This window comes from Chenopodium quinoa, unplaced genomic scaffold, assembly GCF_001683475.1.
Source record: "Chenopodium quinoa cultivar QQ74 unplaced genomic scaffold, ASM168347v1, whole genome shotgun sequence".
NCBI lineage: Eukaryota > Viridiplantae > Streptophyta > Magnoliopsida > Caryophyllales > Amaranthaceae > Chenopodium > Chenopodium quinoa.
In genome coordinates this window covers 638332-661716 of record NW_018742484.1, presented here as the reverse complement: position 1 = coordinate 661716, position 23385 = coordinate 638332, and the positions used below count along the sequence as shown (strand labels likewise).

The following is a 23385-nucleotide window of genomic DNA, read 5'->3' as shown; positions in this document are numbered from 1 at the left end:
AATCAATGCATAACCTTAAGGAACCGTCCTTCTTTCTTACAAAAAGTACCAATGCTCCCCATCGTGAGACACTCGGCCGTATATAGCCCTTTTCAAGCAAATCTTCCAATTGTACCTTAAGCTCTGTCATCTCCGCAGGTGCCATTCGATATGGTGCCTTGGAAATCGGTCCAGTTCCAGGTACCAAGTCTATCTTGAAGTCCATCTCCCTAACTGGTGGCATCCCGGGGATTTTGTATAGAAATACATCTTGGAAATCTCTTACCACAGGAATCTGTTCTATCGTCTTCTCCTCTATACTCACATCGTTGACATGACACAGATAAATAGGGTAGCCTTTTCTAACATAAGAGGGGAAAGTCATGGCAGAAATAATATTGATTCTAGGTTTGAAACGACTCCTTGGTATGAGATCCTATTCCCTCTTGGCCCTCCAAGTGATATTTTTTGGTTATGGCACTCAATCTTAGCCTTGTACTTGCTAAGGCAATCCATCCCCATGATGACATCAAAGTCAGACAAGTCAAGCTGGATAAGGTTTGCAGGTAACTCAGTTACAGCTATGTTAATAGGAATGTCTTTAAAAAGAGACCTACAAAGTACGACTTCTCCTAAGGGTATGACTATGTTGGCTTGACACAAAGATGTGGTTTTCAATCTAATTTTATTTACAAATGAAGTGGCTATAAAAGAATGGGATGCTCCAGAATCAAAAGGCAAATAGGCATGTTTAGAGTTAACGAGGAAAGTACCCGTCACAACATTGCCGCTGTTGTTGGCTTAATTTTGATTCATAACAAAGATTCTTCCGTTGCTAATCCTTCCATTTCCATTGTTTCGACCATTATTGTTGCCTCCGGCATTGACATTGTTGTTCTTGCCATTATTACCTCCTTGAGAATTAGCACCTTGGTGTGGGGCATTGTTGTTGTTGAAGCGATTATTATAGTTGAAATTCCTTCCAAATCCGCCTCCATTATTTCCATTGTTGTTTCCTTGACCCGCTTGACCTTGCCCTTGACGATTGATATTCTGCTTCCTTAGGCAATCGCGTTCCTTATGTCCAGGTTCTCTACACTCATAACAGGTAATTGGGTCACCCTGACAATTGTACCCTGGATGAATCTTATTGCACCTTCTGCAAGGACGAGATCCTTGTTGAACCTGTTACCCCTGTCCCCGAAAATTGGTGCGATTATTGTTGTTATTACGGCCTCCTTACTGACCATTTCCACTATTCCCATGACTATTACCCCTAAGACGAGGTTTCTTGTCATATCCTTGGTGGTTTGATGAACTCTTACCATTCCCTTTCCTCTTATGCCTATCTTTGACCTCCTGCTCACGTCTCAAAATCCTTTCGATATTGCAAGCTCTATCATATGCCTCCTTATAAGTAGCAGCAGTACCAGCCCCAATCACCTTCTTTTGGATCCTAAAAGTCAACCCATCTTCAAACTTCTGAGCCTTGGCTCTCTCATTAGGCACTACATTAGGACAAAATCTAGCGTACTTATTAAATTTCTCAGCATACTCTTGCACACTCATACCAACAGTTTGGTTAAACCTACTAAACTCACTATACTTTTGTCTTCTAATGTGTTTCGGAGAAAAATCAATCCTTGATGGCTGTTTAAATACCTCCCATTTAAAGTTTTCTTGCGCCCTAAAGACAGAACCCTCGTTTTCCCACCAAGTATCAGCATTCTCACGCAAGTAAAAGGTAGCTTGGTCAACCTTTTGAGCTTCAGGGGTACCGGCAACAGTAAAGATTTTGTCAAAGTCTCGAACCCAATTTTCAACTAACATAGGGTCTTCCTTTCCCATAAAGAGTGGGGGTTTGAGTGTGGCCAGTTTCTTGGCCATGGCAGCCTGTGGATCATTTTCACCATTGTTGTTGTTAGCAATTTGATTTTGGAGAAATAACCCAATGTTTTAGTTTAGTTGCTCAAGTGACCTTAATCTTGCAGCCACTTGTTCGGGCGTTTCAACCATTTGTTCGATTCGTCGTCTGCATGGCCTTGTGTAGTTGTGTATACAGTAAAGTTTTGCATACATAACCTGAAAAAATAATGGTGCTACCACCATAACACATTTAGACGCGTTTTGTGTTACAACTATAAGAAATTGCAATTTGTACTTATGGTTTGCAAATAAGATCGTAATCATAGTTCATATTCATCAATGTAATCATTCTAATCATCTTCATTTAGGAGAACATAAAGTCATAACATAAATACTTAGCATAAGTTCTTAACTAAACAAATGGCCTAGTGGCCTTATTTGCATCATACTATCTATATACATGCATCACCAAGATCTAACATTAACTACTCCTCCATCACAACATCTCCATTCACTATCATAGGGTTAGGTGGGACTGGGTTACTATGAACTTCTTCCCCATTAAAATCATCATCGGTTGAAGAACTCCTATTGTAATCATACTCTTGGGCAGTGTCAATCATTATTTTCTCCAAGTATTTAAGGGTAAGAAACCAATGACCCTTGTACCTATAACGCCTTGAGTTTGGCTTCCCATAGAGTATCACATTCGACTACTTCCTTTTGATATTCCCTAATGGGCCCCTGTCAGGCAATGTGTAAAGGAGGACACGGGCTTGTCTAGCCGAGGTCATAAAATCAGAATCTCCAAAGCATTCATTAAGATGGTAACTTTCCATAGCTACTTTTAGATGATTAACATATGATCGAATGTCTTCGCCATATCTCATACGAATGCCATAGGGTGAGTTAGGGGCGGCAAATGGGGTCTATCTTGCCACACTCTATCTTGCCGTGCACATCCTTCGAACTATCTATCAAAAGAAAATAATCAAATAATAAGTACTTTCTAAGAAGATTACTTGCAATTTAACACATAAATCCCTTAACGCATTCCCACACTCACGACTTATTACCTTAGAATATTATTTACAAATTTTAATCATAGCTTAATCTATTTTACTAATCCCAATTTTAGTCCTAACGAACCTGGGCTTTGATACCAATTTGTAACACTGCCAAATTTGAACCCTTTTTATAATAATCAAAACCATATTTTTATTGAGAATCGTCGTTCGAACTTTGGGAGTGTTACTAAGAGGCATAAGAAAGTTCGATAAAAACAAACAATAAACTATTGTACTTTAACTTGGTCTAAAACAAGTATAACTTATTACAACCCAAACTTGACGTAAAACGTAAACCAATAGTATATTAAGTGGTGACAAAGCTAAAAAGTCTTATTCTACATCCTCACTCGAATCAACTCGTCTTACTAACCTGCAAAAATAAATAAGAAACACAAAGGGAAAACTCCAAAATCAGAAAAATTGAGTAATTATGACTCCATCCCGTAAAATACATATTTTTGTTTTGAAAACATATTTAATAATTAAGTTAAAATAATATGAAACAATAAAATCAACTTTAGACTTTACACACACTAACAAACAAAATACTCTATATAGATTACATATTTAAGCTTATATTTAAGAGAGGGAAAGAGAACGCTAGTAGGCCGGGACTAATCCCAAAGTAACCACCTACTTGTGATGGGTTGCGCATCACCCTATTTTGGCCAAGTATATGTTCTTCCCAGCGTGCACACCCCTCACTAATCTAATGGGTAACCGCAATTTACCACGCACCAATAGTATTAGGAGGAAGACTTATGAAAGATAGTTGATAGAAAATGTAGTACCAAACCTGCTAGAAGCCTATTGGGTATCCACATATGTGCACCAATAGAACAACATCTAGTAGGGCAACCTGTTCTTCACCCTTTTGGGGTTTCATTTCCCTTCTTAATTTATTATATTTTAAATTCCTCGCAGACAAACATTCAATCATGTAATTCATATATGAACCATAACTATACTTTTTAAAAATTATAGTACCCTAGTCATTCGTTCAAATTAAGCAAGTATCATAGTATGTTGTATAAAATCATCGTATCAAAACATCACATTCGAAACCAACATTCCCAAAGTATAATACCAAAAATAATTCAATATTATCAGATACGAAGATATTAGTAGTAATAAGAGTATTACCATTCACTTAAATGAAAATCGTTTATAAATTTTATAGCATAAATTACATACTTATAATTTATTCATATAATACATCTATCACATAGTCGCATCAAAACGATTTCCTAACAGAATTTTAAGTTCTTGATGAACATCGAAAATTACCTTAAAAAGCGTGTTGTTCTCGAACCGCGTAGAATCCAAAACTAGTACCCTTGACCGTTGTCTATACAACCTCCGTCTACAAGTTAACCACAAAATAAACCTTCAATTAAACTCTTATTCAAATCTAATACCACTTAGTTAGCTATATAATGTATAAGTCAAAATAAAGATACTCCCACAATAATCATATTGTAGTGCTTTTAAACTAATAGTATATTTATACAAAACTTTTTAAAACAAAGCAAAATAAGTTTGCAAAATCGTAGCATTCATATAAATATAGAAAGAAAATTATGGATGATTCCTTGTTTCTCCTATTGATTAACAAACTTGTTTCTCTTGGGGGCACTATAGTCATTTTAGGGGTATGCTGTCATATGATGTGTACAAGGATGCTTGCCAACTGTTTCCACGTGGGGTGATTTGGTGGACGACCTTGACGGAGGTAACTAGCAGAAATAGCTAACTCTTCTTCCTCCATTCTCTCACCTCCATTAGCAAAAATTAAAAACCTTTAATGGAGAAATAGAAATGCACGAACAAGGTTCAATGGAGAAGGAAGACAAACCTTTCCCTGAAGGGTTAACCATGCCCTAATTTCTCTAATTTTTCTAGGATTTGCCGCCGAAAAGGTGAAAGAGGTTTAAGAAGATAGGGGACAGCGAGATACCAGGTAATTTATTACTTGGGAGAAGAACAATTTATTTGAGAAAAGAAAGACAGAGGGAAAAGAAAAAAAAAAAAAAAAAAAAAAAACGACGACAAAGATAGGTCTCCGCAGATTAAAATCTTGCGAGGTCGGTACTCGGTAGTAATCGAATGAGTAACTGATATAATATTTTTTTCCATTTTGTAGTTTGAGCAGGATGATGGAAAACATTCCAATGGTGTTCTTACCTTCAAGAAAGAAAATTGCATATTGATTGAAAATGAAGGATGACAGAAGGATGAAAATAGGGGTATATATACCTTCACAAGGTTCAATGAATCAGTCTTAGAAGTAAAAATTTAGCAACTGAAGCGTTGTAACAGATGGAATTGTATAGCTAATTATTCATGACACATATTGATTACCAATATTGAAGAATAATAGTGACGGTAGAAGGCTGGAGAAATGCTTCAGTTCCTCTCTTTTTCTTTTTTTTTTTTAAACATAAAAGAAATAATAAAATCAGTTTATATATATATATATATATATATATATATATATATATATAATATATATATATATATATATATATATATATATATATATATATATATTATATATATATATATACGGGGAGGTTCCGCTAAAAACAGGGCTTATGGTGAAAACTAAAAACAGAAAATCTCAACCATCCATTATTACTAACAAGATCTAACGGTTTAAAAAAAATAAAATAACATAGAGTCACTATATATAAAAATAACGTAACTATATACAAAAATAGGGTAACTATATCAATTTTTACAACATTTGTCACTATATACAAAAATAGGGTAACTATATCAATTTTGATCCTATTAATAGAAGTCACTATATACAAAAAAAGGGTAACTATATCAATTTTGACCATATTTACATAGAAGTCACTATATACAAAAATAGGGTAACTATAACAATTTTTACAACATTTACATTAAGGTCACTATATACAAAAATAAAGTAACTATATCTGAGTTTTTGACACCATTTACATAAAGGTCACTATATACAAAAATAAAGGTCACTATATATAAAAATAAGGTGATTGAACCAAAATTTACAACATTTCCATAAATCTAAGGTCATTATATCGAAAATAAGGTAACTATATATAAATTTCGGGTAATTATATATATCAATTTGACACCATTTACCCAGAGGTCAATAAATATAAAAATAAGTATTAAAAAAGTCTATGTAGGATTCGAACCTACATCCCGTGATTACACGGTGCTCGACCAATTGAGCTAATAGGCTTTCAACATGCCAAAAACGTAGAGGCTTAAAACCAACACATATTTTAGATTCATAAACATATTCACCAAAGTCAAGTACCTTTACAAATTAACTCCTCCCTGGTTTTCATGACACAGGCCCTAAGATTATAGGATCTCCGGAGAAATATTGTCATCATGTATACTCAGATTACCTATGGCAGCCTTGACACTCAACGAAGAAGGAAACACCTAAGCAGAACAACTTCAGATCAGCTAAACTAAATTTCAAAAGAACGAAAGCAACAAACACAGTATAATTAAATATCAAAGTAAGAGGTAATATCAGGTGAAGCTCAACATCAGTAAGAAGATTATCTTGCGACAAAGTGGTGAGCTGAGTTTTATCCTCCATCACAAGAACTATTTGTGTACATGCCATATTCAAGACCAAGCTCAAAATTACTCTAAACTACCCCCTTCTTAAGAGACCTTTGGAAAACAGACAGTGCAACAGAAGTTGATGGATCAACACCGTCAACAGGAATTTCATGTTGATGAGTGTATTGATTTACTGTCACTGACAGTTTCATATCTTGCTTCTTCAACATTTGATACCACACATAAAATCCATAACAGCATGTAGGCCTATCGACAGAAAATGATATGGTGCTAAGTGTCACCAACGCCTGCAGCAACCTCAAGAAAGTCAGAGTGGACATCATGAACCAATTAGACTCAGCTGCCAAGCACAGGGATAGTAACTCACCATCCTATTAGTTTTACAGTAGAAAGGGAAGTTTTCAGTTGTAAATTGAAGAGTTTTCAAGCAGATCACATACCCTTCCAAAGTTGTGGGTCTAAAAGCAGACACTTCAGGGTTCATACAGTCACTTTCAGGAAAAATCTCCGGAGCCTCATACAACTTGTCATTACCACTAGTAACTTGCTCTGGCATAATGACATTTGAAAGTTTCAAAGAACTTTTATAACATAAGTTAACAAAGCTTTCAATGCTAATCTGCTACTAAGCCTCGTATAACCTGAGCAACTTATTTTATAAGACACCGTTCTAGCTTTCAAGACCCAAATAATCTCATTTCTTTATAAATGCTACTTGTCTTGCACATGGTTTAGCGTTTTAGGTAAAATTTTGCTATATATTTTCACTTCCATTACAGTTTAAATTGGTTATACTATATTAATTTTGCCAATCAATTCTTTGCTACACAATATACTATTTCTCTATCTCCTCAATAATATTCCTTCCATTTTTCTAGGTTGTATTACCAACAGTTTTCAAGTTCCTCAAAAAACTATGCTTCACGAATTCAGATTATATCTGATCGTTACTCCAACAGTACAAAGGAGGTACCTGGTGATTTAAAATCAGATTTTTTAATATTACTCCAACGATACTCCTCCTTATGTCTGCTTTCCAGTTCCAGCACCAATTGATGAAAAATAAGCATTGAGAAACCCTAGCCCTTGCTCACTGCTGCGTGGCGCGATTCCGCCCGATTGATTAGCAATTCTAGCTCCATATCCCTCACAACCAAGGGTCTACATACACATCAATCAAAAAATCAAATTCAAATTGATTGAAACAACAAAATCATTCTTACGAATTTCTAGGTTAAAATCAATCATTTTAATCATTGAAACTGAAATTTTTCATTGATTTTGAATTGAATTTGCTTGATGATTTCAGTGATTTATAATGAATTGTAAACTGATTTATACAGATTAAAATCGAATTATAACAGTAAATTGGCGAAATATACAGAAATTTGAAGAAATTAAGGATGAAACTTACAGCATTGAAGAGAGAAGAGCGAGAAGATCTGGAGATAGAACGTCCGATTCGAGAAAGCATCATCTTGACGATAACGAAGAGATGATCTGAAGATGAATGCAGAGAAATTTTAGAGAGAAGATGCGTGAATGAGAAAGAAGTAAGGGAGTGTATGTCTAATACACGAAATTAATCTCCTCCGTCAGATTAGAATTAATGGTCTAGATTGCTTGTTTTTAGTTTTCAGCCTTAGACTTGTTTTTACATGATCCATTCCCTATATATATATATATATATATATATATATATTATATATATATATATATATATATATATTAGACTTAAAAACATGTAAAAGATAATAGAAATAAAATCAACTTTGGAAATAAATTCAAAGGCAAAGATAATAGTACTATCGATAGTACTTATTATATCGTATGAAATATCTTGTTTTGAACCTAAAATAATAGTTTAAATTTTTCTTAAAATAATAATATATAAGAAAAAAAATACGGGGTATTACATACGGTGGGTTCAACACCACGATTTTATGCAAGCGTAGCATGAGAGCGCAAACACCAAGTCTTTGAGCTAGTCATTCCTTGCCCTGTGAGCTATTCGTGAGCTTCCACCTTGCACTTTGAGCCTCTTCCAACTCGAAAAATCATCGTGACGGGTCTCGAGCTTCGCCTTAAACCTACAAATAAAGGAAAAGAACAAATAAAAGGGAAAAACTCGAGAAAAACCACAAAAGTGGACGAAAACACAAATAAACAAGAATAAGGAAACTACAGAGCAAAAGAATAAAACCAAGCAGTTGTTAAGAAAAAAAGATATAAAAAGAAGGTAAAAACATCTTATAAACTCATCAAATCAGAGGTAGAAAAGAAACTCTCATAAAATCGGTGATCCAAGCAAAACCTAACCTATATTATGATATATTATGAGTGTCCACAAAATCCACTTAGCATCATAGAGGAGATTAAGGCCATGACGGCTCGGTATTTTAGGGGCCACACGAAAGCTAAGAAGAAAGTGCATTGGATCAAATGGGACACTCTTTGCTCGCCCAAATGCTTGGCAGACAAGCGTGGCGCCTCATATCTCTGCCAGATTCCTTGATGAGCAGGGTTCTCAAAATGAAATACTACCCAAATGGTGATTTTTTCAGTTCAAGGTGGGCAATGTTACTAGCCACTCTTGGTGTAGTATCTAGGGATCAAAATATCTTCTGCATGATGGTTTGATTTGGAGAGTAGGCAGTGGTTGCAACATAAATAATTGGGGACGATGTTTGGGTGGCGGATGAGCTCATCGACTTTGATAAAACGGAGTGGAATTTTGAGCTAATTAGCTCTATTTTTGAGGAAAGAGACATCAACTGCATCCTCACAATCCCCTTGAGTACTAGGCTACCCAAGGACTGCCTTACCTGGGCATTCTCCAATAATGGTCTGTACACTGCCAAGACAGCCTACATGATTGGGAAAGGATGTAATTTTGATTCATTCCACAAAGCATGGGTCCACCTCTGGAAGCTGGAGACAACACCATAGGTGAGACACATGCTCTGGCACGCCTGTACCCACTCCCTACCTGTTCGAGCTCTTTTAAAAAGAAGGCACGTGTCTGAGATTGATAGCTACCCAGTTGAAATTATGATGAGAGAAGGGAAAGAATTACAAAACTAACTTGTATTTTTATTCAATTAAAACTAACTACAATAAAAGCCCTTATATAGGCTTAACAAACAAAGGTATAGCTAAGAATGCATGACCCATATTCCCACGTCTAACTGTAATAATGCACAACTAAGTAACCCACTAACTCCACATATTCAGCAAAATACTTAACAACCTAACAAAACATGTTCCTATCCTAAATTATAGGAACTACTTTGAATCAATCCAACATTCCCCCTTGATTCAAAGTCTCATACACTCCACTAAACTTTGCTATTGACTTCAACATTCCACATTGCAATGGACTTCTTCAACTTGAACTACTTGACATATTTTGATCTCAACACGAACACTTAACCGCACACTCGACTTTGGAAGAGCTTGCAATCTTCCTGTTCAAATTTCATAACATCTTGCTAGACGTTTTAATTTGTGATGCACATCTCATCTCCTACACATAATTTGTTGATGCACATTATCACCAACATGATACTCTCGGAGCACTTCTCTCCGCACAATCAAACCTCGACATTTTTTGTTGATGCACTTCTCATCAACTACTTGATCTTGTTGATGAATATTTTCACCAACTTACATTCAATGGAGCACATCTCTCCATTAACTCTCTTTGACATTGTCCTTCAATTGACCATGTCAATTTGCTTGTACCAAAAATCTTTGGAATTATCTTGGAAACCGTTTCTGCGTTGATTACGACTTCCACACTCGTAAAGATTATGCGATCTTTACCTCAAACAATGTTTCTCCCTCTTTTTCACAAGATTAAAATCCATTTCATGGGCTAAAAGGGAACTCATCAACATACCAAACCAACCATTACTTCCATGGTTAAACACAAAAACACTCACAAAAAAAATCACTCAAAAAAAAGAAGATATTTCTCATAAACAATGAAATCAAGCTGCATTTCTTGTTTCTCTTACTCTTTTTTTTTTATAATAATACTCTCTTTTTCTCTTTCTCCCTCGCTTTTTTTTTTGGGGGCTTTATCTTTTTCCGTTCTCTTTTCCCGGATCTAACCTGGCTCTGATACCAAGTTGAAATTATAATGAGAGAAGGAAAGATCTAACCTGAAGCTTATGATACCATATTGAAAAAATAAGTGGAGATGAGAGAAAGGAAAGAATAAATAAAGTTGTACTCAATCCATTGAAAAATGTACTACATAGCAATATATATATAGTGCAAAATATCTAAGCTAAGTAAGGAACATGATCCCATGATCATTGATCATGCGAACATTAACCCACTAAACTAACCCACTACTATTATGACTCCACTAACACAAACTAATACTTAGTAGAGCATATTCCTATACATTAGGAGTTAACTAACCACTAACAATTTGAAGCAAATATTCCAACATACCCATGGTGCCTTTCTGAACCTGAAACCATCAGCCACACGTTATTCAACTGTATGGCGGTTCGGGACCTCTGGGTGGAAGACAATTGTGAAAAGCTAACTGAATTTGACCTCAATGATGACTTCAAAGACATCTTTGAAGCTTGGAGCGGACTGGATGTAAAATTGCAAAAAAAAAAAAAAGGTGCTACACATATCTGGCGAATCTGGTCAAGATGAAATGACAAGGTATTCAATAACACTGATACTCCCCATTCCATGATCATTTCTAGAATGCACAAACTTGTTGAAGATTATGACAGCTATGCAACTAAAATCTATGGTGTTAAAAAACCTGCTGCTACTGTCAGCCTGTCAGTGTGGATAGCCCCCCCTCAAGGATGTGTAAAGATCAACTGTGATGCAGCTCTTAATAATAATGGTTGGATTGGTCTTGGTGCGGTTGCTCGTGACCACCTTGGTGAGATTCTTTTTGCTAATTCGCGGAGGGTCAGGGGAAGATGGTCTCCAATAATAGCTGAATGTGATGCCTTGCTGCTTCCTGCTCATCTTGCCAAAACCCATGGAATCAGGGAGGCCATTCTGGAGTCTGATTTCAAGATTATCTAGTAGAAACACCTATCTCTCTGAGCTGGATAATCTGCTTGAAGATGTTTTCGATATTTGTTCTTGATTTTCTTTCATTAAATGGTCTCATGGAAAAAGGGACGAGAATGCCGTAGCCCATCATTTATCTCGTATTATTCCCTTTGGGGTTAGAATAAGTATGGGTTAAACATTGCCCTAAGGATGTATCCCCGTATGTCCCTTAATTAGTGAAAGCTTGATAGCTCCTCAAAAAAAAAAAAAAAAAAAAAAAAAAAAAGAAGAAGAAGAAGAAAAAAAGAAAGGTATTATTAGGTTTAGCCGTGAAAAAGATACTATAGTATTTAAGATATATTAAGATTAAGTAAGATTATAAAAATTGAATGAAAGAATAGGTGGGCAATTTTTTAATCATGTAAGTACACATCATGTCATTTGAGATCCACTAATGAGATCCACCTTTAGAATAGATTTATCGATGAAAAGTTGAGACACATCTTATGTCTTTATTATTGAGAAGAAAGCACTACTTGATACACACACATACTATATCCACATAATTTTCACCTTTTCCTTATAAAAATGACAATCGCGTTCTAAATTAATAATGTGAGAACTAATTAAATCAAGATAATTTGTAGTGCATATGATTTCAATCAATCTCACATTGATTCAAATCATGCTTTGCTAAATCGTCTTCCTCTTTGCTAATATGAACGTAACGCCTTAACAGATTCATCTTCTCCAAAATTTGGCCAAAGTGTATCAGTGAAGTACATCTCACTATAATTTGATTGCCAAAGATAGTAATTACTTATACGTAATTGGCTATTTGTTCGAATAAGCAAATCAGGCAATGGCATGGCAATGACATTAGTTTGAAGATGTTTCTCAAACAAATATTTAGTTATATCTTCAGGTTGAAGAAGGCCATCCTTCACTTTGGTAGCAATGATTTGACAAGCATGTACTATATCATTTTGGCCACTGTAACTCATTGCTAAGACAAGATGAATCCCTTTGTAGTCTTTTGTTTCTTTTTCAATTTTTTCAACTACTTTTTTTTAAAGAATCGGGGAGTGGAGATCTATCTCCAATCACTGAAACTAGTCCTCATATCTTTTTATTATTTTATTATGTAAGTACGAGCAAGATCAAACTTATAATTTGTTTCACATTTGATGTTATCATCTACTTTTTTTTTTTTAAGAAATAAATTAAAAAAATTACCCATTAAAAATCTGAAGATGCTGTAATCTCTAATTCTAACACTGTATGCATGCCTTACCACCAAAATATGTCATACTTTTGTATTTTCTTTGGAAAACATTAATATGTAGCGATTAATGATATGAATAAAAAATTTAATCTAGAGAATATGGAGTTAAAAATTAAATTTACACCATTGGTTAATCTCATGTCATGACTCGACCCAAATACTAGTTTATTGTAATTAAAAAAATTTACGGTTAAAGGTTCATTTGGTTTCGCTGGGAATTTTTGTTTATTGGTTTTCTTTTTTCAAAATCATATGATATATGTCATATAATGAATCAAAAATTGGTCAAACTTATTAAACTCATGATCACTTCACCTTATTTTTACTAAACTAAAATTATTTTGTTGAATATAAAAGGTTTTTACTAAAGCTGAAATTAATTTTACTCAACTGATATTATTTTGACCTCAAATTATTTTTACTGATTTTATTTTATATTCTTTAAAGTTACTAATTTATACTGAATTGAAATTATTTGTACTGACTGAGACCCCGTTTGGTTTGATGTAAAATGTTTTTAAGGAAAATGATTTCCCATTTTCCATTGTTTGGTTTGTGAAGGGGTGGAAAACAATTTATCCAATGATGGAAAATTGCATCCTTAATTATGGATGGAAGGTGTTAAATATCGCCTTCCAAATTTATCAAAATCGCCATCGTTTCACGCAAAGGGTTATTATTGCCCTTACTAAACCCTAACCCATTTTTTATCCCCTTTTTTCTCTATCATCAAAGACCCAACCACCAACCTCTTTCCACACAACCACCACAACCAGTCAACCACATAGTAAAGGTTACCGGCTGCAGTTGGTGGTGGCGACAGCGCGGAAGTAGGCGGTTGGTCAGGCAGAGGTCAACCGGAGCCGAAAACCAGTTACTGCGGACGGTACCAGTTTTGAGTTTTGACCGCTGTTAATCGTACTCGGTACCCAATTTTTGGCTCCGATTGACCATGGTAACCGGAGGTCAAAATAGGTTACGGTGGACGGTAACCGAAGGTCAAAATTGGTTACCGTGGACGGTAACAGGTTTTCAGCTCCGATTGTCCAAGGTAACTAGAGCCCAAAACCGGTACGGTTATCGCGACGGTTTATCAGTTTTTGGTTCCGGTTGATCGTCGTCAAACGGCGGTTTCAATTCTCCGGCCAATCTAACCACTATAAACCACTGGAAAATAAGTCGTACCTGCTGAAAAGCCGACGGCGGCGTTCTCTTCGTTTTTCGACTTGCCACCCCGATCACCATCCATTTCTCGTCGACTTTCGCGGTCGTGGTGGCAGTCCGATGTAGATGGGTTGACACGGTGGTTGTGGGTTAGTTGTGGTGGTTGATGTGGTGGCGTGGATTGTACCAGTGTCTTGATTGGTGGTGGTTGACTTGGTTGTGGTGGATGGACTAATGTTAGAGAAAGAAAATGGAAAAAAAATTTAGTAGGGGCAAGGATGTATCTTTGCTTGAAATTATGGCGGTTTGATGATTTTTATGGCGGTATTAAGAATTTCACTTATGGAAAACAGTTTCCTTTACTAAATAAGGGAAGCTACGTTTTCCTCCCTCCTCCTAATCTCCTTATTACTTCCTTCTTATTCAACCTCACATTCCCATTTTTTTTTAGTGAATCGCTAAACCACGCTCCCCTTTTACCAGGTAACACTCTCTTTTTAACTTGCCCTCCTTATAAAATAGTCCCATATGGTCCATTTTCACTTTTAATTTCATTATTCAATTCCCATATACTTTGCCACATGCAATTGTACCTCCCTGACCCCATCACAAACACGTCATAATTCAAAATATTTTAAAAAATTTTGTAATATAATACGTCATATGAAGTTGCTTATTTTAAGAAACACCATGAAATTTTGGAACTCCAAGGGGAAACGCCTGGAATTTCCGAATCCCCTTGAAAGATCCGAGAATTTCAGGCGTTTCCCCTTTGGAGTTCCAAAATTTCCAGGCGTTTCGCCTGTTTAAAATTTTTTTCGTGAATTTATGTTTTCATATTATTATTATTTTCTTAAGAAACGCCTGGAAATTTTGGAACTTCAAGGGGGAAACGCTTGGAATTTCCAGATCCCCTTAGAAGATCTGAAAATTCCAAGCAAATTTCTAGGCGTTTTGCCTGTTTAAACTTTTTTTCGTGAATTTATGTTTTCCTATTATTATTATTATTATTATTATTATTATTATTATTATTATTATTATTATTATTATTATTATTATTATTATTATTAGTGGTTGTTAGTGAAGATCTAGTGGTGTGTGGATGTATTCTAGTTTTTTTTTTTTAAAAAAAAAAAATCTGAATTTTTTTTATTTTAGAAGAGAAAAGTGTGTAAATGTTAATGTTTTTGTCAAAGTAGTGATGAAAGAGTGAAGTAAAAAGTGAATGATGGAAGGAGATTGGTATAATTTATAAGAAGGGTAAACAGGTCCATTCAAAATAAAATGGGAGCGTTACCTGGTAAAAGGGGAGCGTTGTTTAGTACAACCCTTTTTTTATTTTTTTATTTTTTAAGTTTTTAATTTTTAATTTATATTCTCTTGAACTTTACTTGTATGCAATCAAACAAGGTGAACTAATCTGCAATTGTAATTTTCCCTGAAAATATGTTTTCCATAAAAACTAGTTTTTCATTAAAAATGTATTACACCAAATAAACCAAACGAGACCTGAAATTACTTTTAATGAACAAAATGTATTTTTACAGAATATTTTTATTTAAGGTGAAGTGAACATGACCTATATTAAATCAAGTAATGTTATTCATTAAAGTTCTTAGTATTTATTTGATTTCCCATATTCTATCTTAACATATTCCATCCTGCCACATACACACACATAATTTATTTTACCTATCTAGTTTTGTCCCTATTAGAATTGGACATGTTATGCTTGAACCTAGGTAGTGTCTAAACCACACCCGACCTGATCCGAAATCAATTTGAAAAATCCGATTCAGATTTCGACTCTTGTAGGCACAATAATTTAGCATGACTCAACTTTAAAAATTGATCCGACCTGACCCGACCTCACCAAACCCGATCCGATCATCCAAATTGACACCTCTACTTGAACCTAGAAGCCTAAGCTAGAACTATAAAATCAATTTGGCCCGAGTACAATTAGAAAATGTTCGAAATAACCAACAAAAATTCCGATTCTACATTTGATCCACATAAACATATAGACCTTGCATGATCTAAATTTATATGACCCTACCTGAAAAAAATTGTCCGAAAAAAGTGGAATGTTAAGTGTTACGATGTGTCTTTAATTAATAACTATAATGATTGGTTGTCGATTACGTGGCGCATACTTGGTAAAAAGTTGGAATGTCAAGTGTTATTCTCTAGTAGCTTGGATAATTGCACGACTTTATATATTAGTCAATAGTTGTGTCCAGACAATGTCCCAAATTGTTGATAAAAATTTAGTCTTTTAGGATAAACCTTTTGACTTGAATTTTAAATTTTATCACATACATAGTATTGATATATAACCCCTTTTGATAATACACCTCTCTGTTTTGCTGAGTGTTACTCAGTTACTATAGTTAACCAAATCAACGAAAAGTAAAAATGAGAACTATACATGTGGTGCTTTTGTATTAAAGGAGAGAAAGATAGAGAGTAAGAGATTATTTCCTCCGTCCAAAAAAATATAATTGACACCCTTGATTTTTTTTATGAACTTGGACCATCTTTTATTGATATTATATAAAATAAAATATTAATAAATAAGTTTTTGTTGGATTTATCTTAATGGATTATTGGAATATCAAGTTTCTACTAAAATTTTATTTTATATTAGAACAATAAATTAAAGATGGTCAAAGTTGGTAAAAAAAAAATCAATTGTGTCAACTATTATAGGATGGAGGATGTACTAATTGGGTCTACAAAGTGGGGTTGTGGACTTGTGGATGATAAAAATTGTCATAAAAGGAATAAACCAAAAGTGAGTAAAACATAAAAAGACGGTTAAAAACAAAGTGAGTTAAAATAGATGGAGTAAGATATTAAGACATACGATATCATTGATTTATATAATACTCCTTCCGTATTTTATTACTTGCTCCATTTGTACCTTTTGCACTATTCATTTGACCTACTTTGGCTAATGTTTGTGATTTATACATAAGAAAAAATTATAGTCTTGTGGGTACTTGTTGGAATCGTCTTAATAAATAGATTATTAATTTATTTTCAATTGTTATAATTTCTACTATTGCAAATTTAAAATATTACTGATCAAAGAATTACATCGGCATACACGTGTCCAGAAGAAATGGAGCAAGTAATAAAATACGGAGAGAGTAGCGTACTTTTTGTAGTTTTATTAGACATATATGTTAGTTTACTTTACTTTGTTACTCAAGAAATATGTTATTCAAGAATAAATGAATGTAAAATGATCACTTGATAGTAATAACACATTATAACAATCATATTAGATTGTGATTAATTATTAATAAATTAAAATATATCCTTATGGCTCTATTCTTTTTATCATCTTATTTATTTAAACCAAAATTTAAATTTCGTAAACTTAAATACATTACAAGAAATAAGCTGATTTCCGACGGAATTTATTCGTCGGAAATATCCACAATTCCGTCAGAAATAGGTGTTTTCGACGGAATTCCATCAAAAAGGGGTTGTCGTAAACACTTTTATCGGAAATAACGAAGTTTCCGACGGATTTCCGTCAAAACACCTTTTCCGACTGAAAATATCCATCGTTTAAAAAATCTTCCGACAGAAATCATCTTATTTCTTGTAGTGATAATTTTACTAAACTTAAATTATTTTTACTTATTAATTTTTTTTTTCTTATTTTCTACTCCCTCTGTTTTTAAATACTTTCTCCAGTTCTCCATGCGCGGAGTTTAAGGAGAAATTGGAGAAAGTAATAAAATATAGAGGTAGCGGGGTTTGTGGAAGAATAAAAATTTTTAAAATGATAAAGTAGTTGAGAGAATTGGAGGAGAAATAATATAAAATTAATAAAATATGATTTATGTTGGGTCCACTAGTTGAGTGAAATGAATTAAATATAGTAAAAGCTTTCCAAATAAGGAAATGGCGCAAGTATTTAAAAACGACCGGAAATGAAAAGTGGAGCAAGTATTTAAAAACGGAAGGAGTATTTAATCTATCGTTAAAGTTAGACAATTTATGCTTTCGCGCGTTTTGTGTGCTTGGCCACACTATGTGGCCGAACAAATTAACCCCCATAACACTGACTGAGTAACCCCTGTAATACTGGCCAAGTAACACCTAGCACTAATTGAGTAACCTCTATAACACTGACGAAGTAACCTTTATAACAATATTGATCGACTAACCCTTATAACACTACTAACGAGAAGTAATCCCAATAATAGTTGGCCACACTGTGTGCCTGTGTGGCCAGTCACACATAAAAGTTCGTATTTTTACTCATTGAAACTTATTTTCATTCAAGAAATATGCCTCAAATGGTTGCATGAATGGTAAATTTGTAAACCAATCCTAAATCTATTACATAGTTCACTTATTAATGATTTAATAACGTTATTTTTTATTGAATAAATAGGCAATCAATTTAAATTGGGAAAGAGTAATGTTTGATAAGGAAGTAACTATAGAGAACTTTAATTACACGAATATTTTAAAGTCAAATAAAGTATTATGCATGTAAATATTTAATTATGTTTTATTTTTTTTAACCTTTATATATGAGTGTTAAATTGGTAAACTCGTTATACTTTTTGGATAATACATAATTATGGCTCATGTATTAATCTTGAAAATTTAGAAAAATAATCTTTCTTATAATATTTTTCTGTATTTGTCATACTTAAATAATGTATTAATAATTGGTTAAAATATATCAGAATCTTTTTTTTTTTTTTGATACGGAAAATATATCATAATCTTGTTTTATAGCATTTTTTAAATCGAATTTGATGATGCAAATATGACAATTATATAAGATATGTATTAAAAACTATAAATTATTTTATGTATGTTAAGATTAAAAGTTTGTCGAATATTAAGGAAATTTTGCCAATTGTGTTTAGGGTAAAAATACCCTGTCCACGTGGCCCTATAGCATGTCGACACGTGTCAGCCTCAGAGAGGTCCTAGGGATCCAATCCTCTACTGACATGTGGCACTTTAATCCTAAAAGGGGAACTGATCCCCTTCCACTATAAATAGAGGAAAATCCTCATTTATTACACATTCATAAATACACACACCAAAACCGAGCAATATTAATTGCATAATCCTCTCGGAACCCGAGGGAAAAACCTTTACATTCCGCACTTTTATACATCCGGAAACATTCTAACTTGATCGCCGAAGGCGGAACTCCACCCAACTGGAGTTTCCGTGGTTTTGCAGGTACAGACAGTCGACGCGCATTCTTGGAATTATAACTCTCCCGAGGGACTCCAAAAACCTCGAAACATTTGGTGCCGTCTGTGGGGAGAGTACTTCCTATATGGCATCAGAGTCTGTACTGCCTGTTGAAGGCAAACGGCTATGGCCGAAACTGAGGTCTACATGGACCAAGATAGTGGTGACAACTTTGAGGTTGACACCTACGTGGCCCCAGACGGGTCATTCAGAACAAGACGCACCCGTTCCAAGGAAACAAGGGAATGGGGCGAAGACAAAGCTGGTCCTAGCAGCCCAACCGTCAAGCCGGCTGGGCGACCCCAGGCGGCGGAGGGTGCTGCCCCCGTATCTAGAGACGAACTCATGAAATTCATGACGAGTTTCAAAGGGGAATCAAGGACCTAATAAATAAGTCAACTGGCACCAACAAGGGTTAGTCGGCCAAGAAGCCTTCTCCTTCTGGGAAGAAGCATGTGAAAGATCGTGTGCCTACGCCACAACCTAAACCAAAGGGGGCAGACGGGCCCATGATCGACTTGTCCAAACTTTGTTTCCCTGAATCAGGGCAAAGGAAGGTCATCCGGCAAGTACAGCCAGATGGGTCAAAAAGGACTTACTCAAATGCCCGGATGTTAATCCAGCAGAAGAGAAGTCAACAATTGTTTGAGTCGGCCTTAACGTCGACTTACCCAGACAGTTTCCGGAATACTTCAATGAAGTATTCGGAAACAAACCAAGAGAGTCAGTCACGCGACATGTCTGCACGTACTGGCCCTCAGATTATCCAGCCGGCTCCGTATGTGCCCCAACGGCCATACATGCCGTATGGATCACCATACATGCAGCCGACCCTCTTTGGGGGTTAAGCAGCACAAAATCTCCAGCCCATGGACTGGAAGCTCCGACTGCTAAACCTTGGGGAACAACCATCGGCGTTCTCTAGGGAGATAACTGAGGCGGCTCAGCCGCCCAAGATTAATAACGTGTTAGTTGGTACCTATGATGGTACCACCAACCCGGAAGACCACCTAATAGCTTACACCAACCTCATGTACTTACAGGGCTTGGGCGATGCCGCCTGGTGCCGATGCTTCCCGGAAACATTAAAGGCCATAGCCCAACGATGGTTTGGAAATCTGCCAGCCGGATGCATCAACAACTTCAAGACGCTTGCATACCTATTTGCGTCCAACTTCTTTATGAACATCCCAGGCAAAAAGACAAGTCTCGACTTGGGGGCTATTCAGCAGGGAGATAGAGAAAGACTAAGGTCCTATGTCAGGCGGTTCAATCAGATGAGAATTAAGATTCAAGGGCTGTCTGATGAAGTTGCCTACACAAACTTCTTCAAGGGTCTGAAAGACGGATCGACTTTTAAGTTTGACCTGGTTAGAAAGAGGATTGCTACCCTCCAAGAGGCATTGATGGAAGCCAAAGCCTACATACAAGCGACGGAGCTATGTGCCATCAAATAGCCGTCGGACCTAAAAATTCCGACAAAAAGGAGAGCCGGTCTGCTCAGCCGGCTAAGAAAGAAGAGGGCAAGAAAAGATGAGAAGTCTGGGTGGCGGACCTTTCTGGTCAGCCGTCTTAGAAGAAAAAGAGAGAGTTGAAGCCATACGTCCCCAAGTATGAGTTCAACAAGGACTGCTCCTTCATCCTCATAGAGATTAAAGACCGGTTAGCCATTGAAAAACCGGTTGCAATGAAAAGTCCCATCAAAAGCCAGGATAAGAGCAAGCTAAGTACTTTCGTTTCCATGAGAATATAGGCCACGACACTAATGGCTGCTATAGCCTCAGGCAGTTACTGGACCGTGTGGCTGATGAGGGGGCTTTGAAGTCCTATATGCTAAAGTCCAAGGGTAACCCCAAAACAAACAATGGACAGCCGTCCAAGAAGCCTGATAACCTTGCTATAAGCTCTGATACTTATGAAGAGCAAATCTTTACTATAGCAGGTGGCTTCGCGGGAGGAGGTCCTACCATCCGGGGTACCAAGGACAACATCCGAAAGTTGGAGGTTAACTCAGTGGATGAGGGCCAGGCGTCGAAAGACACCTTCCCTGAGGTCACCATCTCTGAGAAGGACCGGGGCAAGGTTAGGCGGCCTCATGATGACCCCATAGTCATCGAATGCAAGGTTGCCAACCAACGAGTGGGCCGGATCCTTATTGATACCGGGAGCTCGTCTGACCTTATCAGCTACAGGTGCTTGGCGAAGCTCAAGTACAAGCCTAGCACCATGCACAAAGTCTCTCACCCCCTTAGTTAGTTTTGGGGGAGGGGTAGTGCATTCGGTAGGGAGGATTGACCTACCCATCCGGCTTGGAGAAAAGAGGGAAGGACGGCACATGGTCGTCAAGTTCTTGGTGGTCGAGGAATTGACCGCCTATAATCTGATCTTGGGCCGTCCAACACTCAACGAGTCCAAGGAAGTCATCATCCCATCCCTCATGCTAATAAAATTTGAGAGGGATGATAGGTTAGTGGGTTCCCTGAATGGGGATCAGAAGACGGCAAGGGAGTGTTATCTCTCAGACGTCAAGCCTACTGTGGCCGCAGCTGGCCAAGGCGAGGAGCCCATTGACCTTGATGGCTTCATGGAAGCCGAGCCTGCTCCCAAAGCAGCCGGCAAAAAGAGAAAGGCGGAGCACCTAGTGGCCGTCAAAAAAGAGAAGCAATAGCAATCACTGATCGGGGAACGGTCAGATGATCTCCGTCCCCAGCCGGCTGGTGAAAATATTGACATCATTCTAGACGACAGCCGTCCGGAACGAACCGTGAAAGTGGGGATGGTTTCTTTTGCAAAGTTGGGTGCAGATTTGCACCAACTACTGAAGGAATTCAAAGACATTTTTGCCTTTGAAGTGGAAGAGATGCCAGGGGTCAACCCGGATCTTGCTGTTTACAAACTCGCCGTAGATTTAAAAAAGAAGCTGGTTAGGCAGAAGAAGTGGAACCACGGCGAGGAAAGATCTCAGGCGGCAGCCGCCTAGGTCAAGAAGCTGCTGGAACCCAGGTTCATTCGGCAATGTTACTACTTGGATTGGGTAGCAAACGTTGTCCTTGTTAAAAATCCGAATGGTACCTGGCGGATGTGTGTTGATTATAAAGATCTAAACAAGGGATGTCCAAAGGATAGCTACCCACTTCCAAAGATTGACAGTCTGGTCGACTCTACAGCCGTCATGCCTTGATGAGCTTCATGGACGCCTATTCAAGCTTCCATCAGATACCCTTGCGGAAGAAAGATCAAGAGAAGACGACATTCGTCACTGATCAAGGGTTATTCTGTTATGCGGTGATGCCGTTTGGGCTGAAGAATGCGCCTGCTACCTTCCAACGAATGATTAATACAGTCTTCATTAATCAAATTGGGAGGAATGTAGAGGCGTACATTGATGACATGATAGTCAAATCTAAGCTACAGACGGATCACCTTGCCGATCTCCAAGAAACCTTCACCACCCTCAGGCGGCACAAGGTCATGCTTAATCCCAAAAAGTGTGTCTTTGGTGTTGAGTCTGGGAAGTTTCTCAGATTTTTTATTGATCAAAGGGGGATAGAGGCCAACCCAGAAAAGGTACAGGCTGTAATTGACATGAAGTCACCCCGCACTGTTAAAGAAGTCCAAAAACTTACCGGCTGTCTGGCGGCATTGGGAAGATTCCTCAGCCGGTCAAGCGACAAGTGCCTCTACTTCTTCCAGGCAATCAAAAAGAAGACTAGATTTGAATGGGGGGAAAATGTTGAGGCGACATTTTAGAAAATGAAAGAACACCTCTACTCATTGCCACGGCTGGTCAGCCCTCTAGCAGGAGAGGTTTTGTATATGTACTTAGCCGTCTCAGATCATTCCCTCAGTGCCGTTCTCCTAGTTGAGAGAGACGACATTTAGCTCCCGATCTATTTCAATAGCCATGTTCTTTGAAATGCTGAGCTGCGGTACCCCTTGGTTGAAAAATTTGGCCTTGCCCTGTTCATGGCAATCAGGAAGTTGAAACCATACTTCTTGGCACATCCGGTGGTGGTCTACATAGACCAACCCCTCAAGCGGCCAATGACAACCTTGGAGTCATCCGGCTGAATGCTCAAGTAGGCTATTGAAATGCAAAGTCTGGAAATCACCTTCGAACCAATAAAGGCAGTGAAGGGTCAGGCG

The 23385-nt window shown here is 36.8% G+C and overlaps 2 protein-coding genes and 1 long non-coding RNA gene across 3 annotated transcripts; all 3 read right to left on the bottom strand.

Annotated features, from left to right (window-relative positions):
- Positions 1–780: 780 nt before the first annotated feature.
- On the bottom strand, positions 781–1866 carry LOC110719723 (myb-like protein Z). Its single transcript, XM_021898712.1, has 2 exons — positions 1227–1866; positions 781–1115 (listed from the first exon to the last, which is right to left on the bottom strand). The coding sequence occupies exons 1-2, from the start codon at positions 1864–1866 to the stop codon at positions 781–783; spliced, it is 975 nt and encodes a 324-aa protein (XP_021754404.1).
- Positions 1867–6291: 4425 nt separating this feature from the next.
- Positions 6292–8171, bottom strand: LOC110719255. Its single transcript, XR_002511050.1, has 3 exons — positions 7921–8171; positions 6947–7667; positions 6292–6793 (listed from the first exon to the last, which is right to left on the bottom strand). It is a non-coding gene; the product is annotated as an uncharacterized LOC110719255 (long non-coding RNA).
- Positions 8172–12259: 4088 nt separating this feature from the next.
- Positions 12260–12550, bottom strand: LOC110719722 (isoprenyl transferase-like). Its single transcript, XM_021898711.1, has one exon. It carries the CDS (start codon positions 12548–12550, stop codon positions 12260–12262), a length of 291 nt encoding a protein of 96 aa, XP_021754403.1.
- Between the last annotated feature and the right edge of the window lie 10835 nt (positions 12551–23385).

What these genes read in the sequence shown, in the direction of transcription:
- LOC110719723 (XM_021898712.1), bottom strand. Translation starts at nt 1,866, where the DNA reads ATGGCCAAGAAACTGGCCACACTCAAACCCCCACTCTTTATGGGAAAG. An exon ending in TCATGGGAATAGTGGAAATG is followed by an intron (nt 1,116 to 1,226) that starts GTCAGTAAGGAG and finishes AGATTCATCCAG; the next exon opens with GGTACAATTGTCAGGGTGAC.
- LOC110719722 (XM_021898711.1), bottom strand. Translation starts at nt 12,550, where the DNA reads ATGAGTTACAGTGGCCAAAATGATATAGTACATGCTTGTCAAATCATT.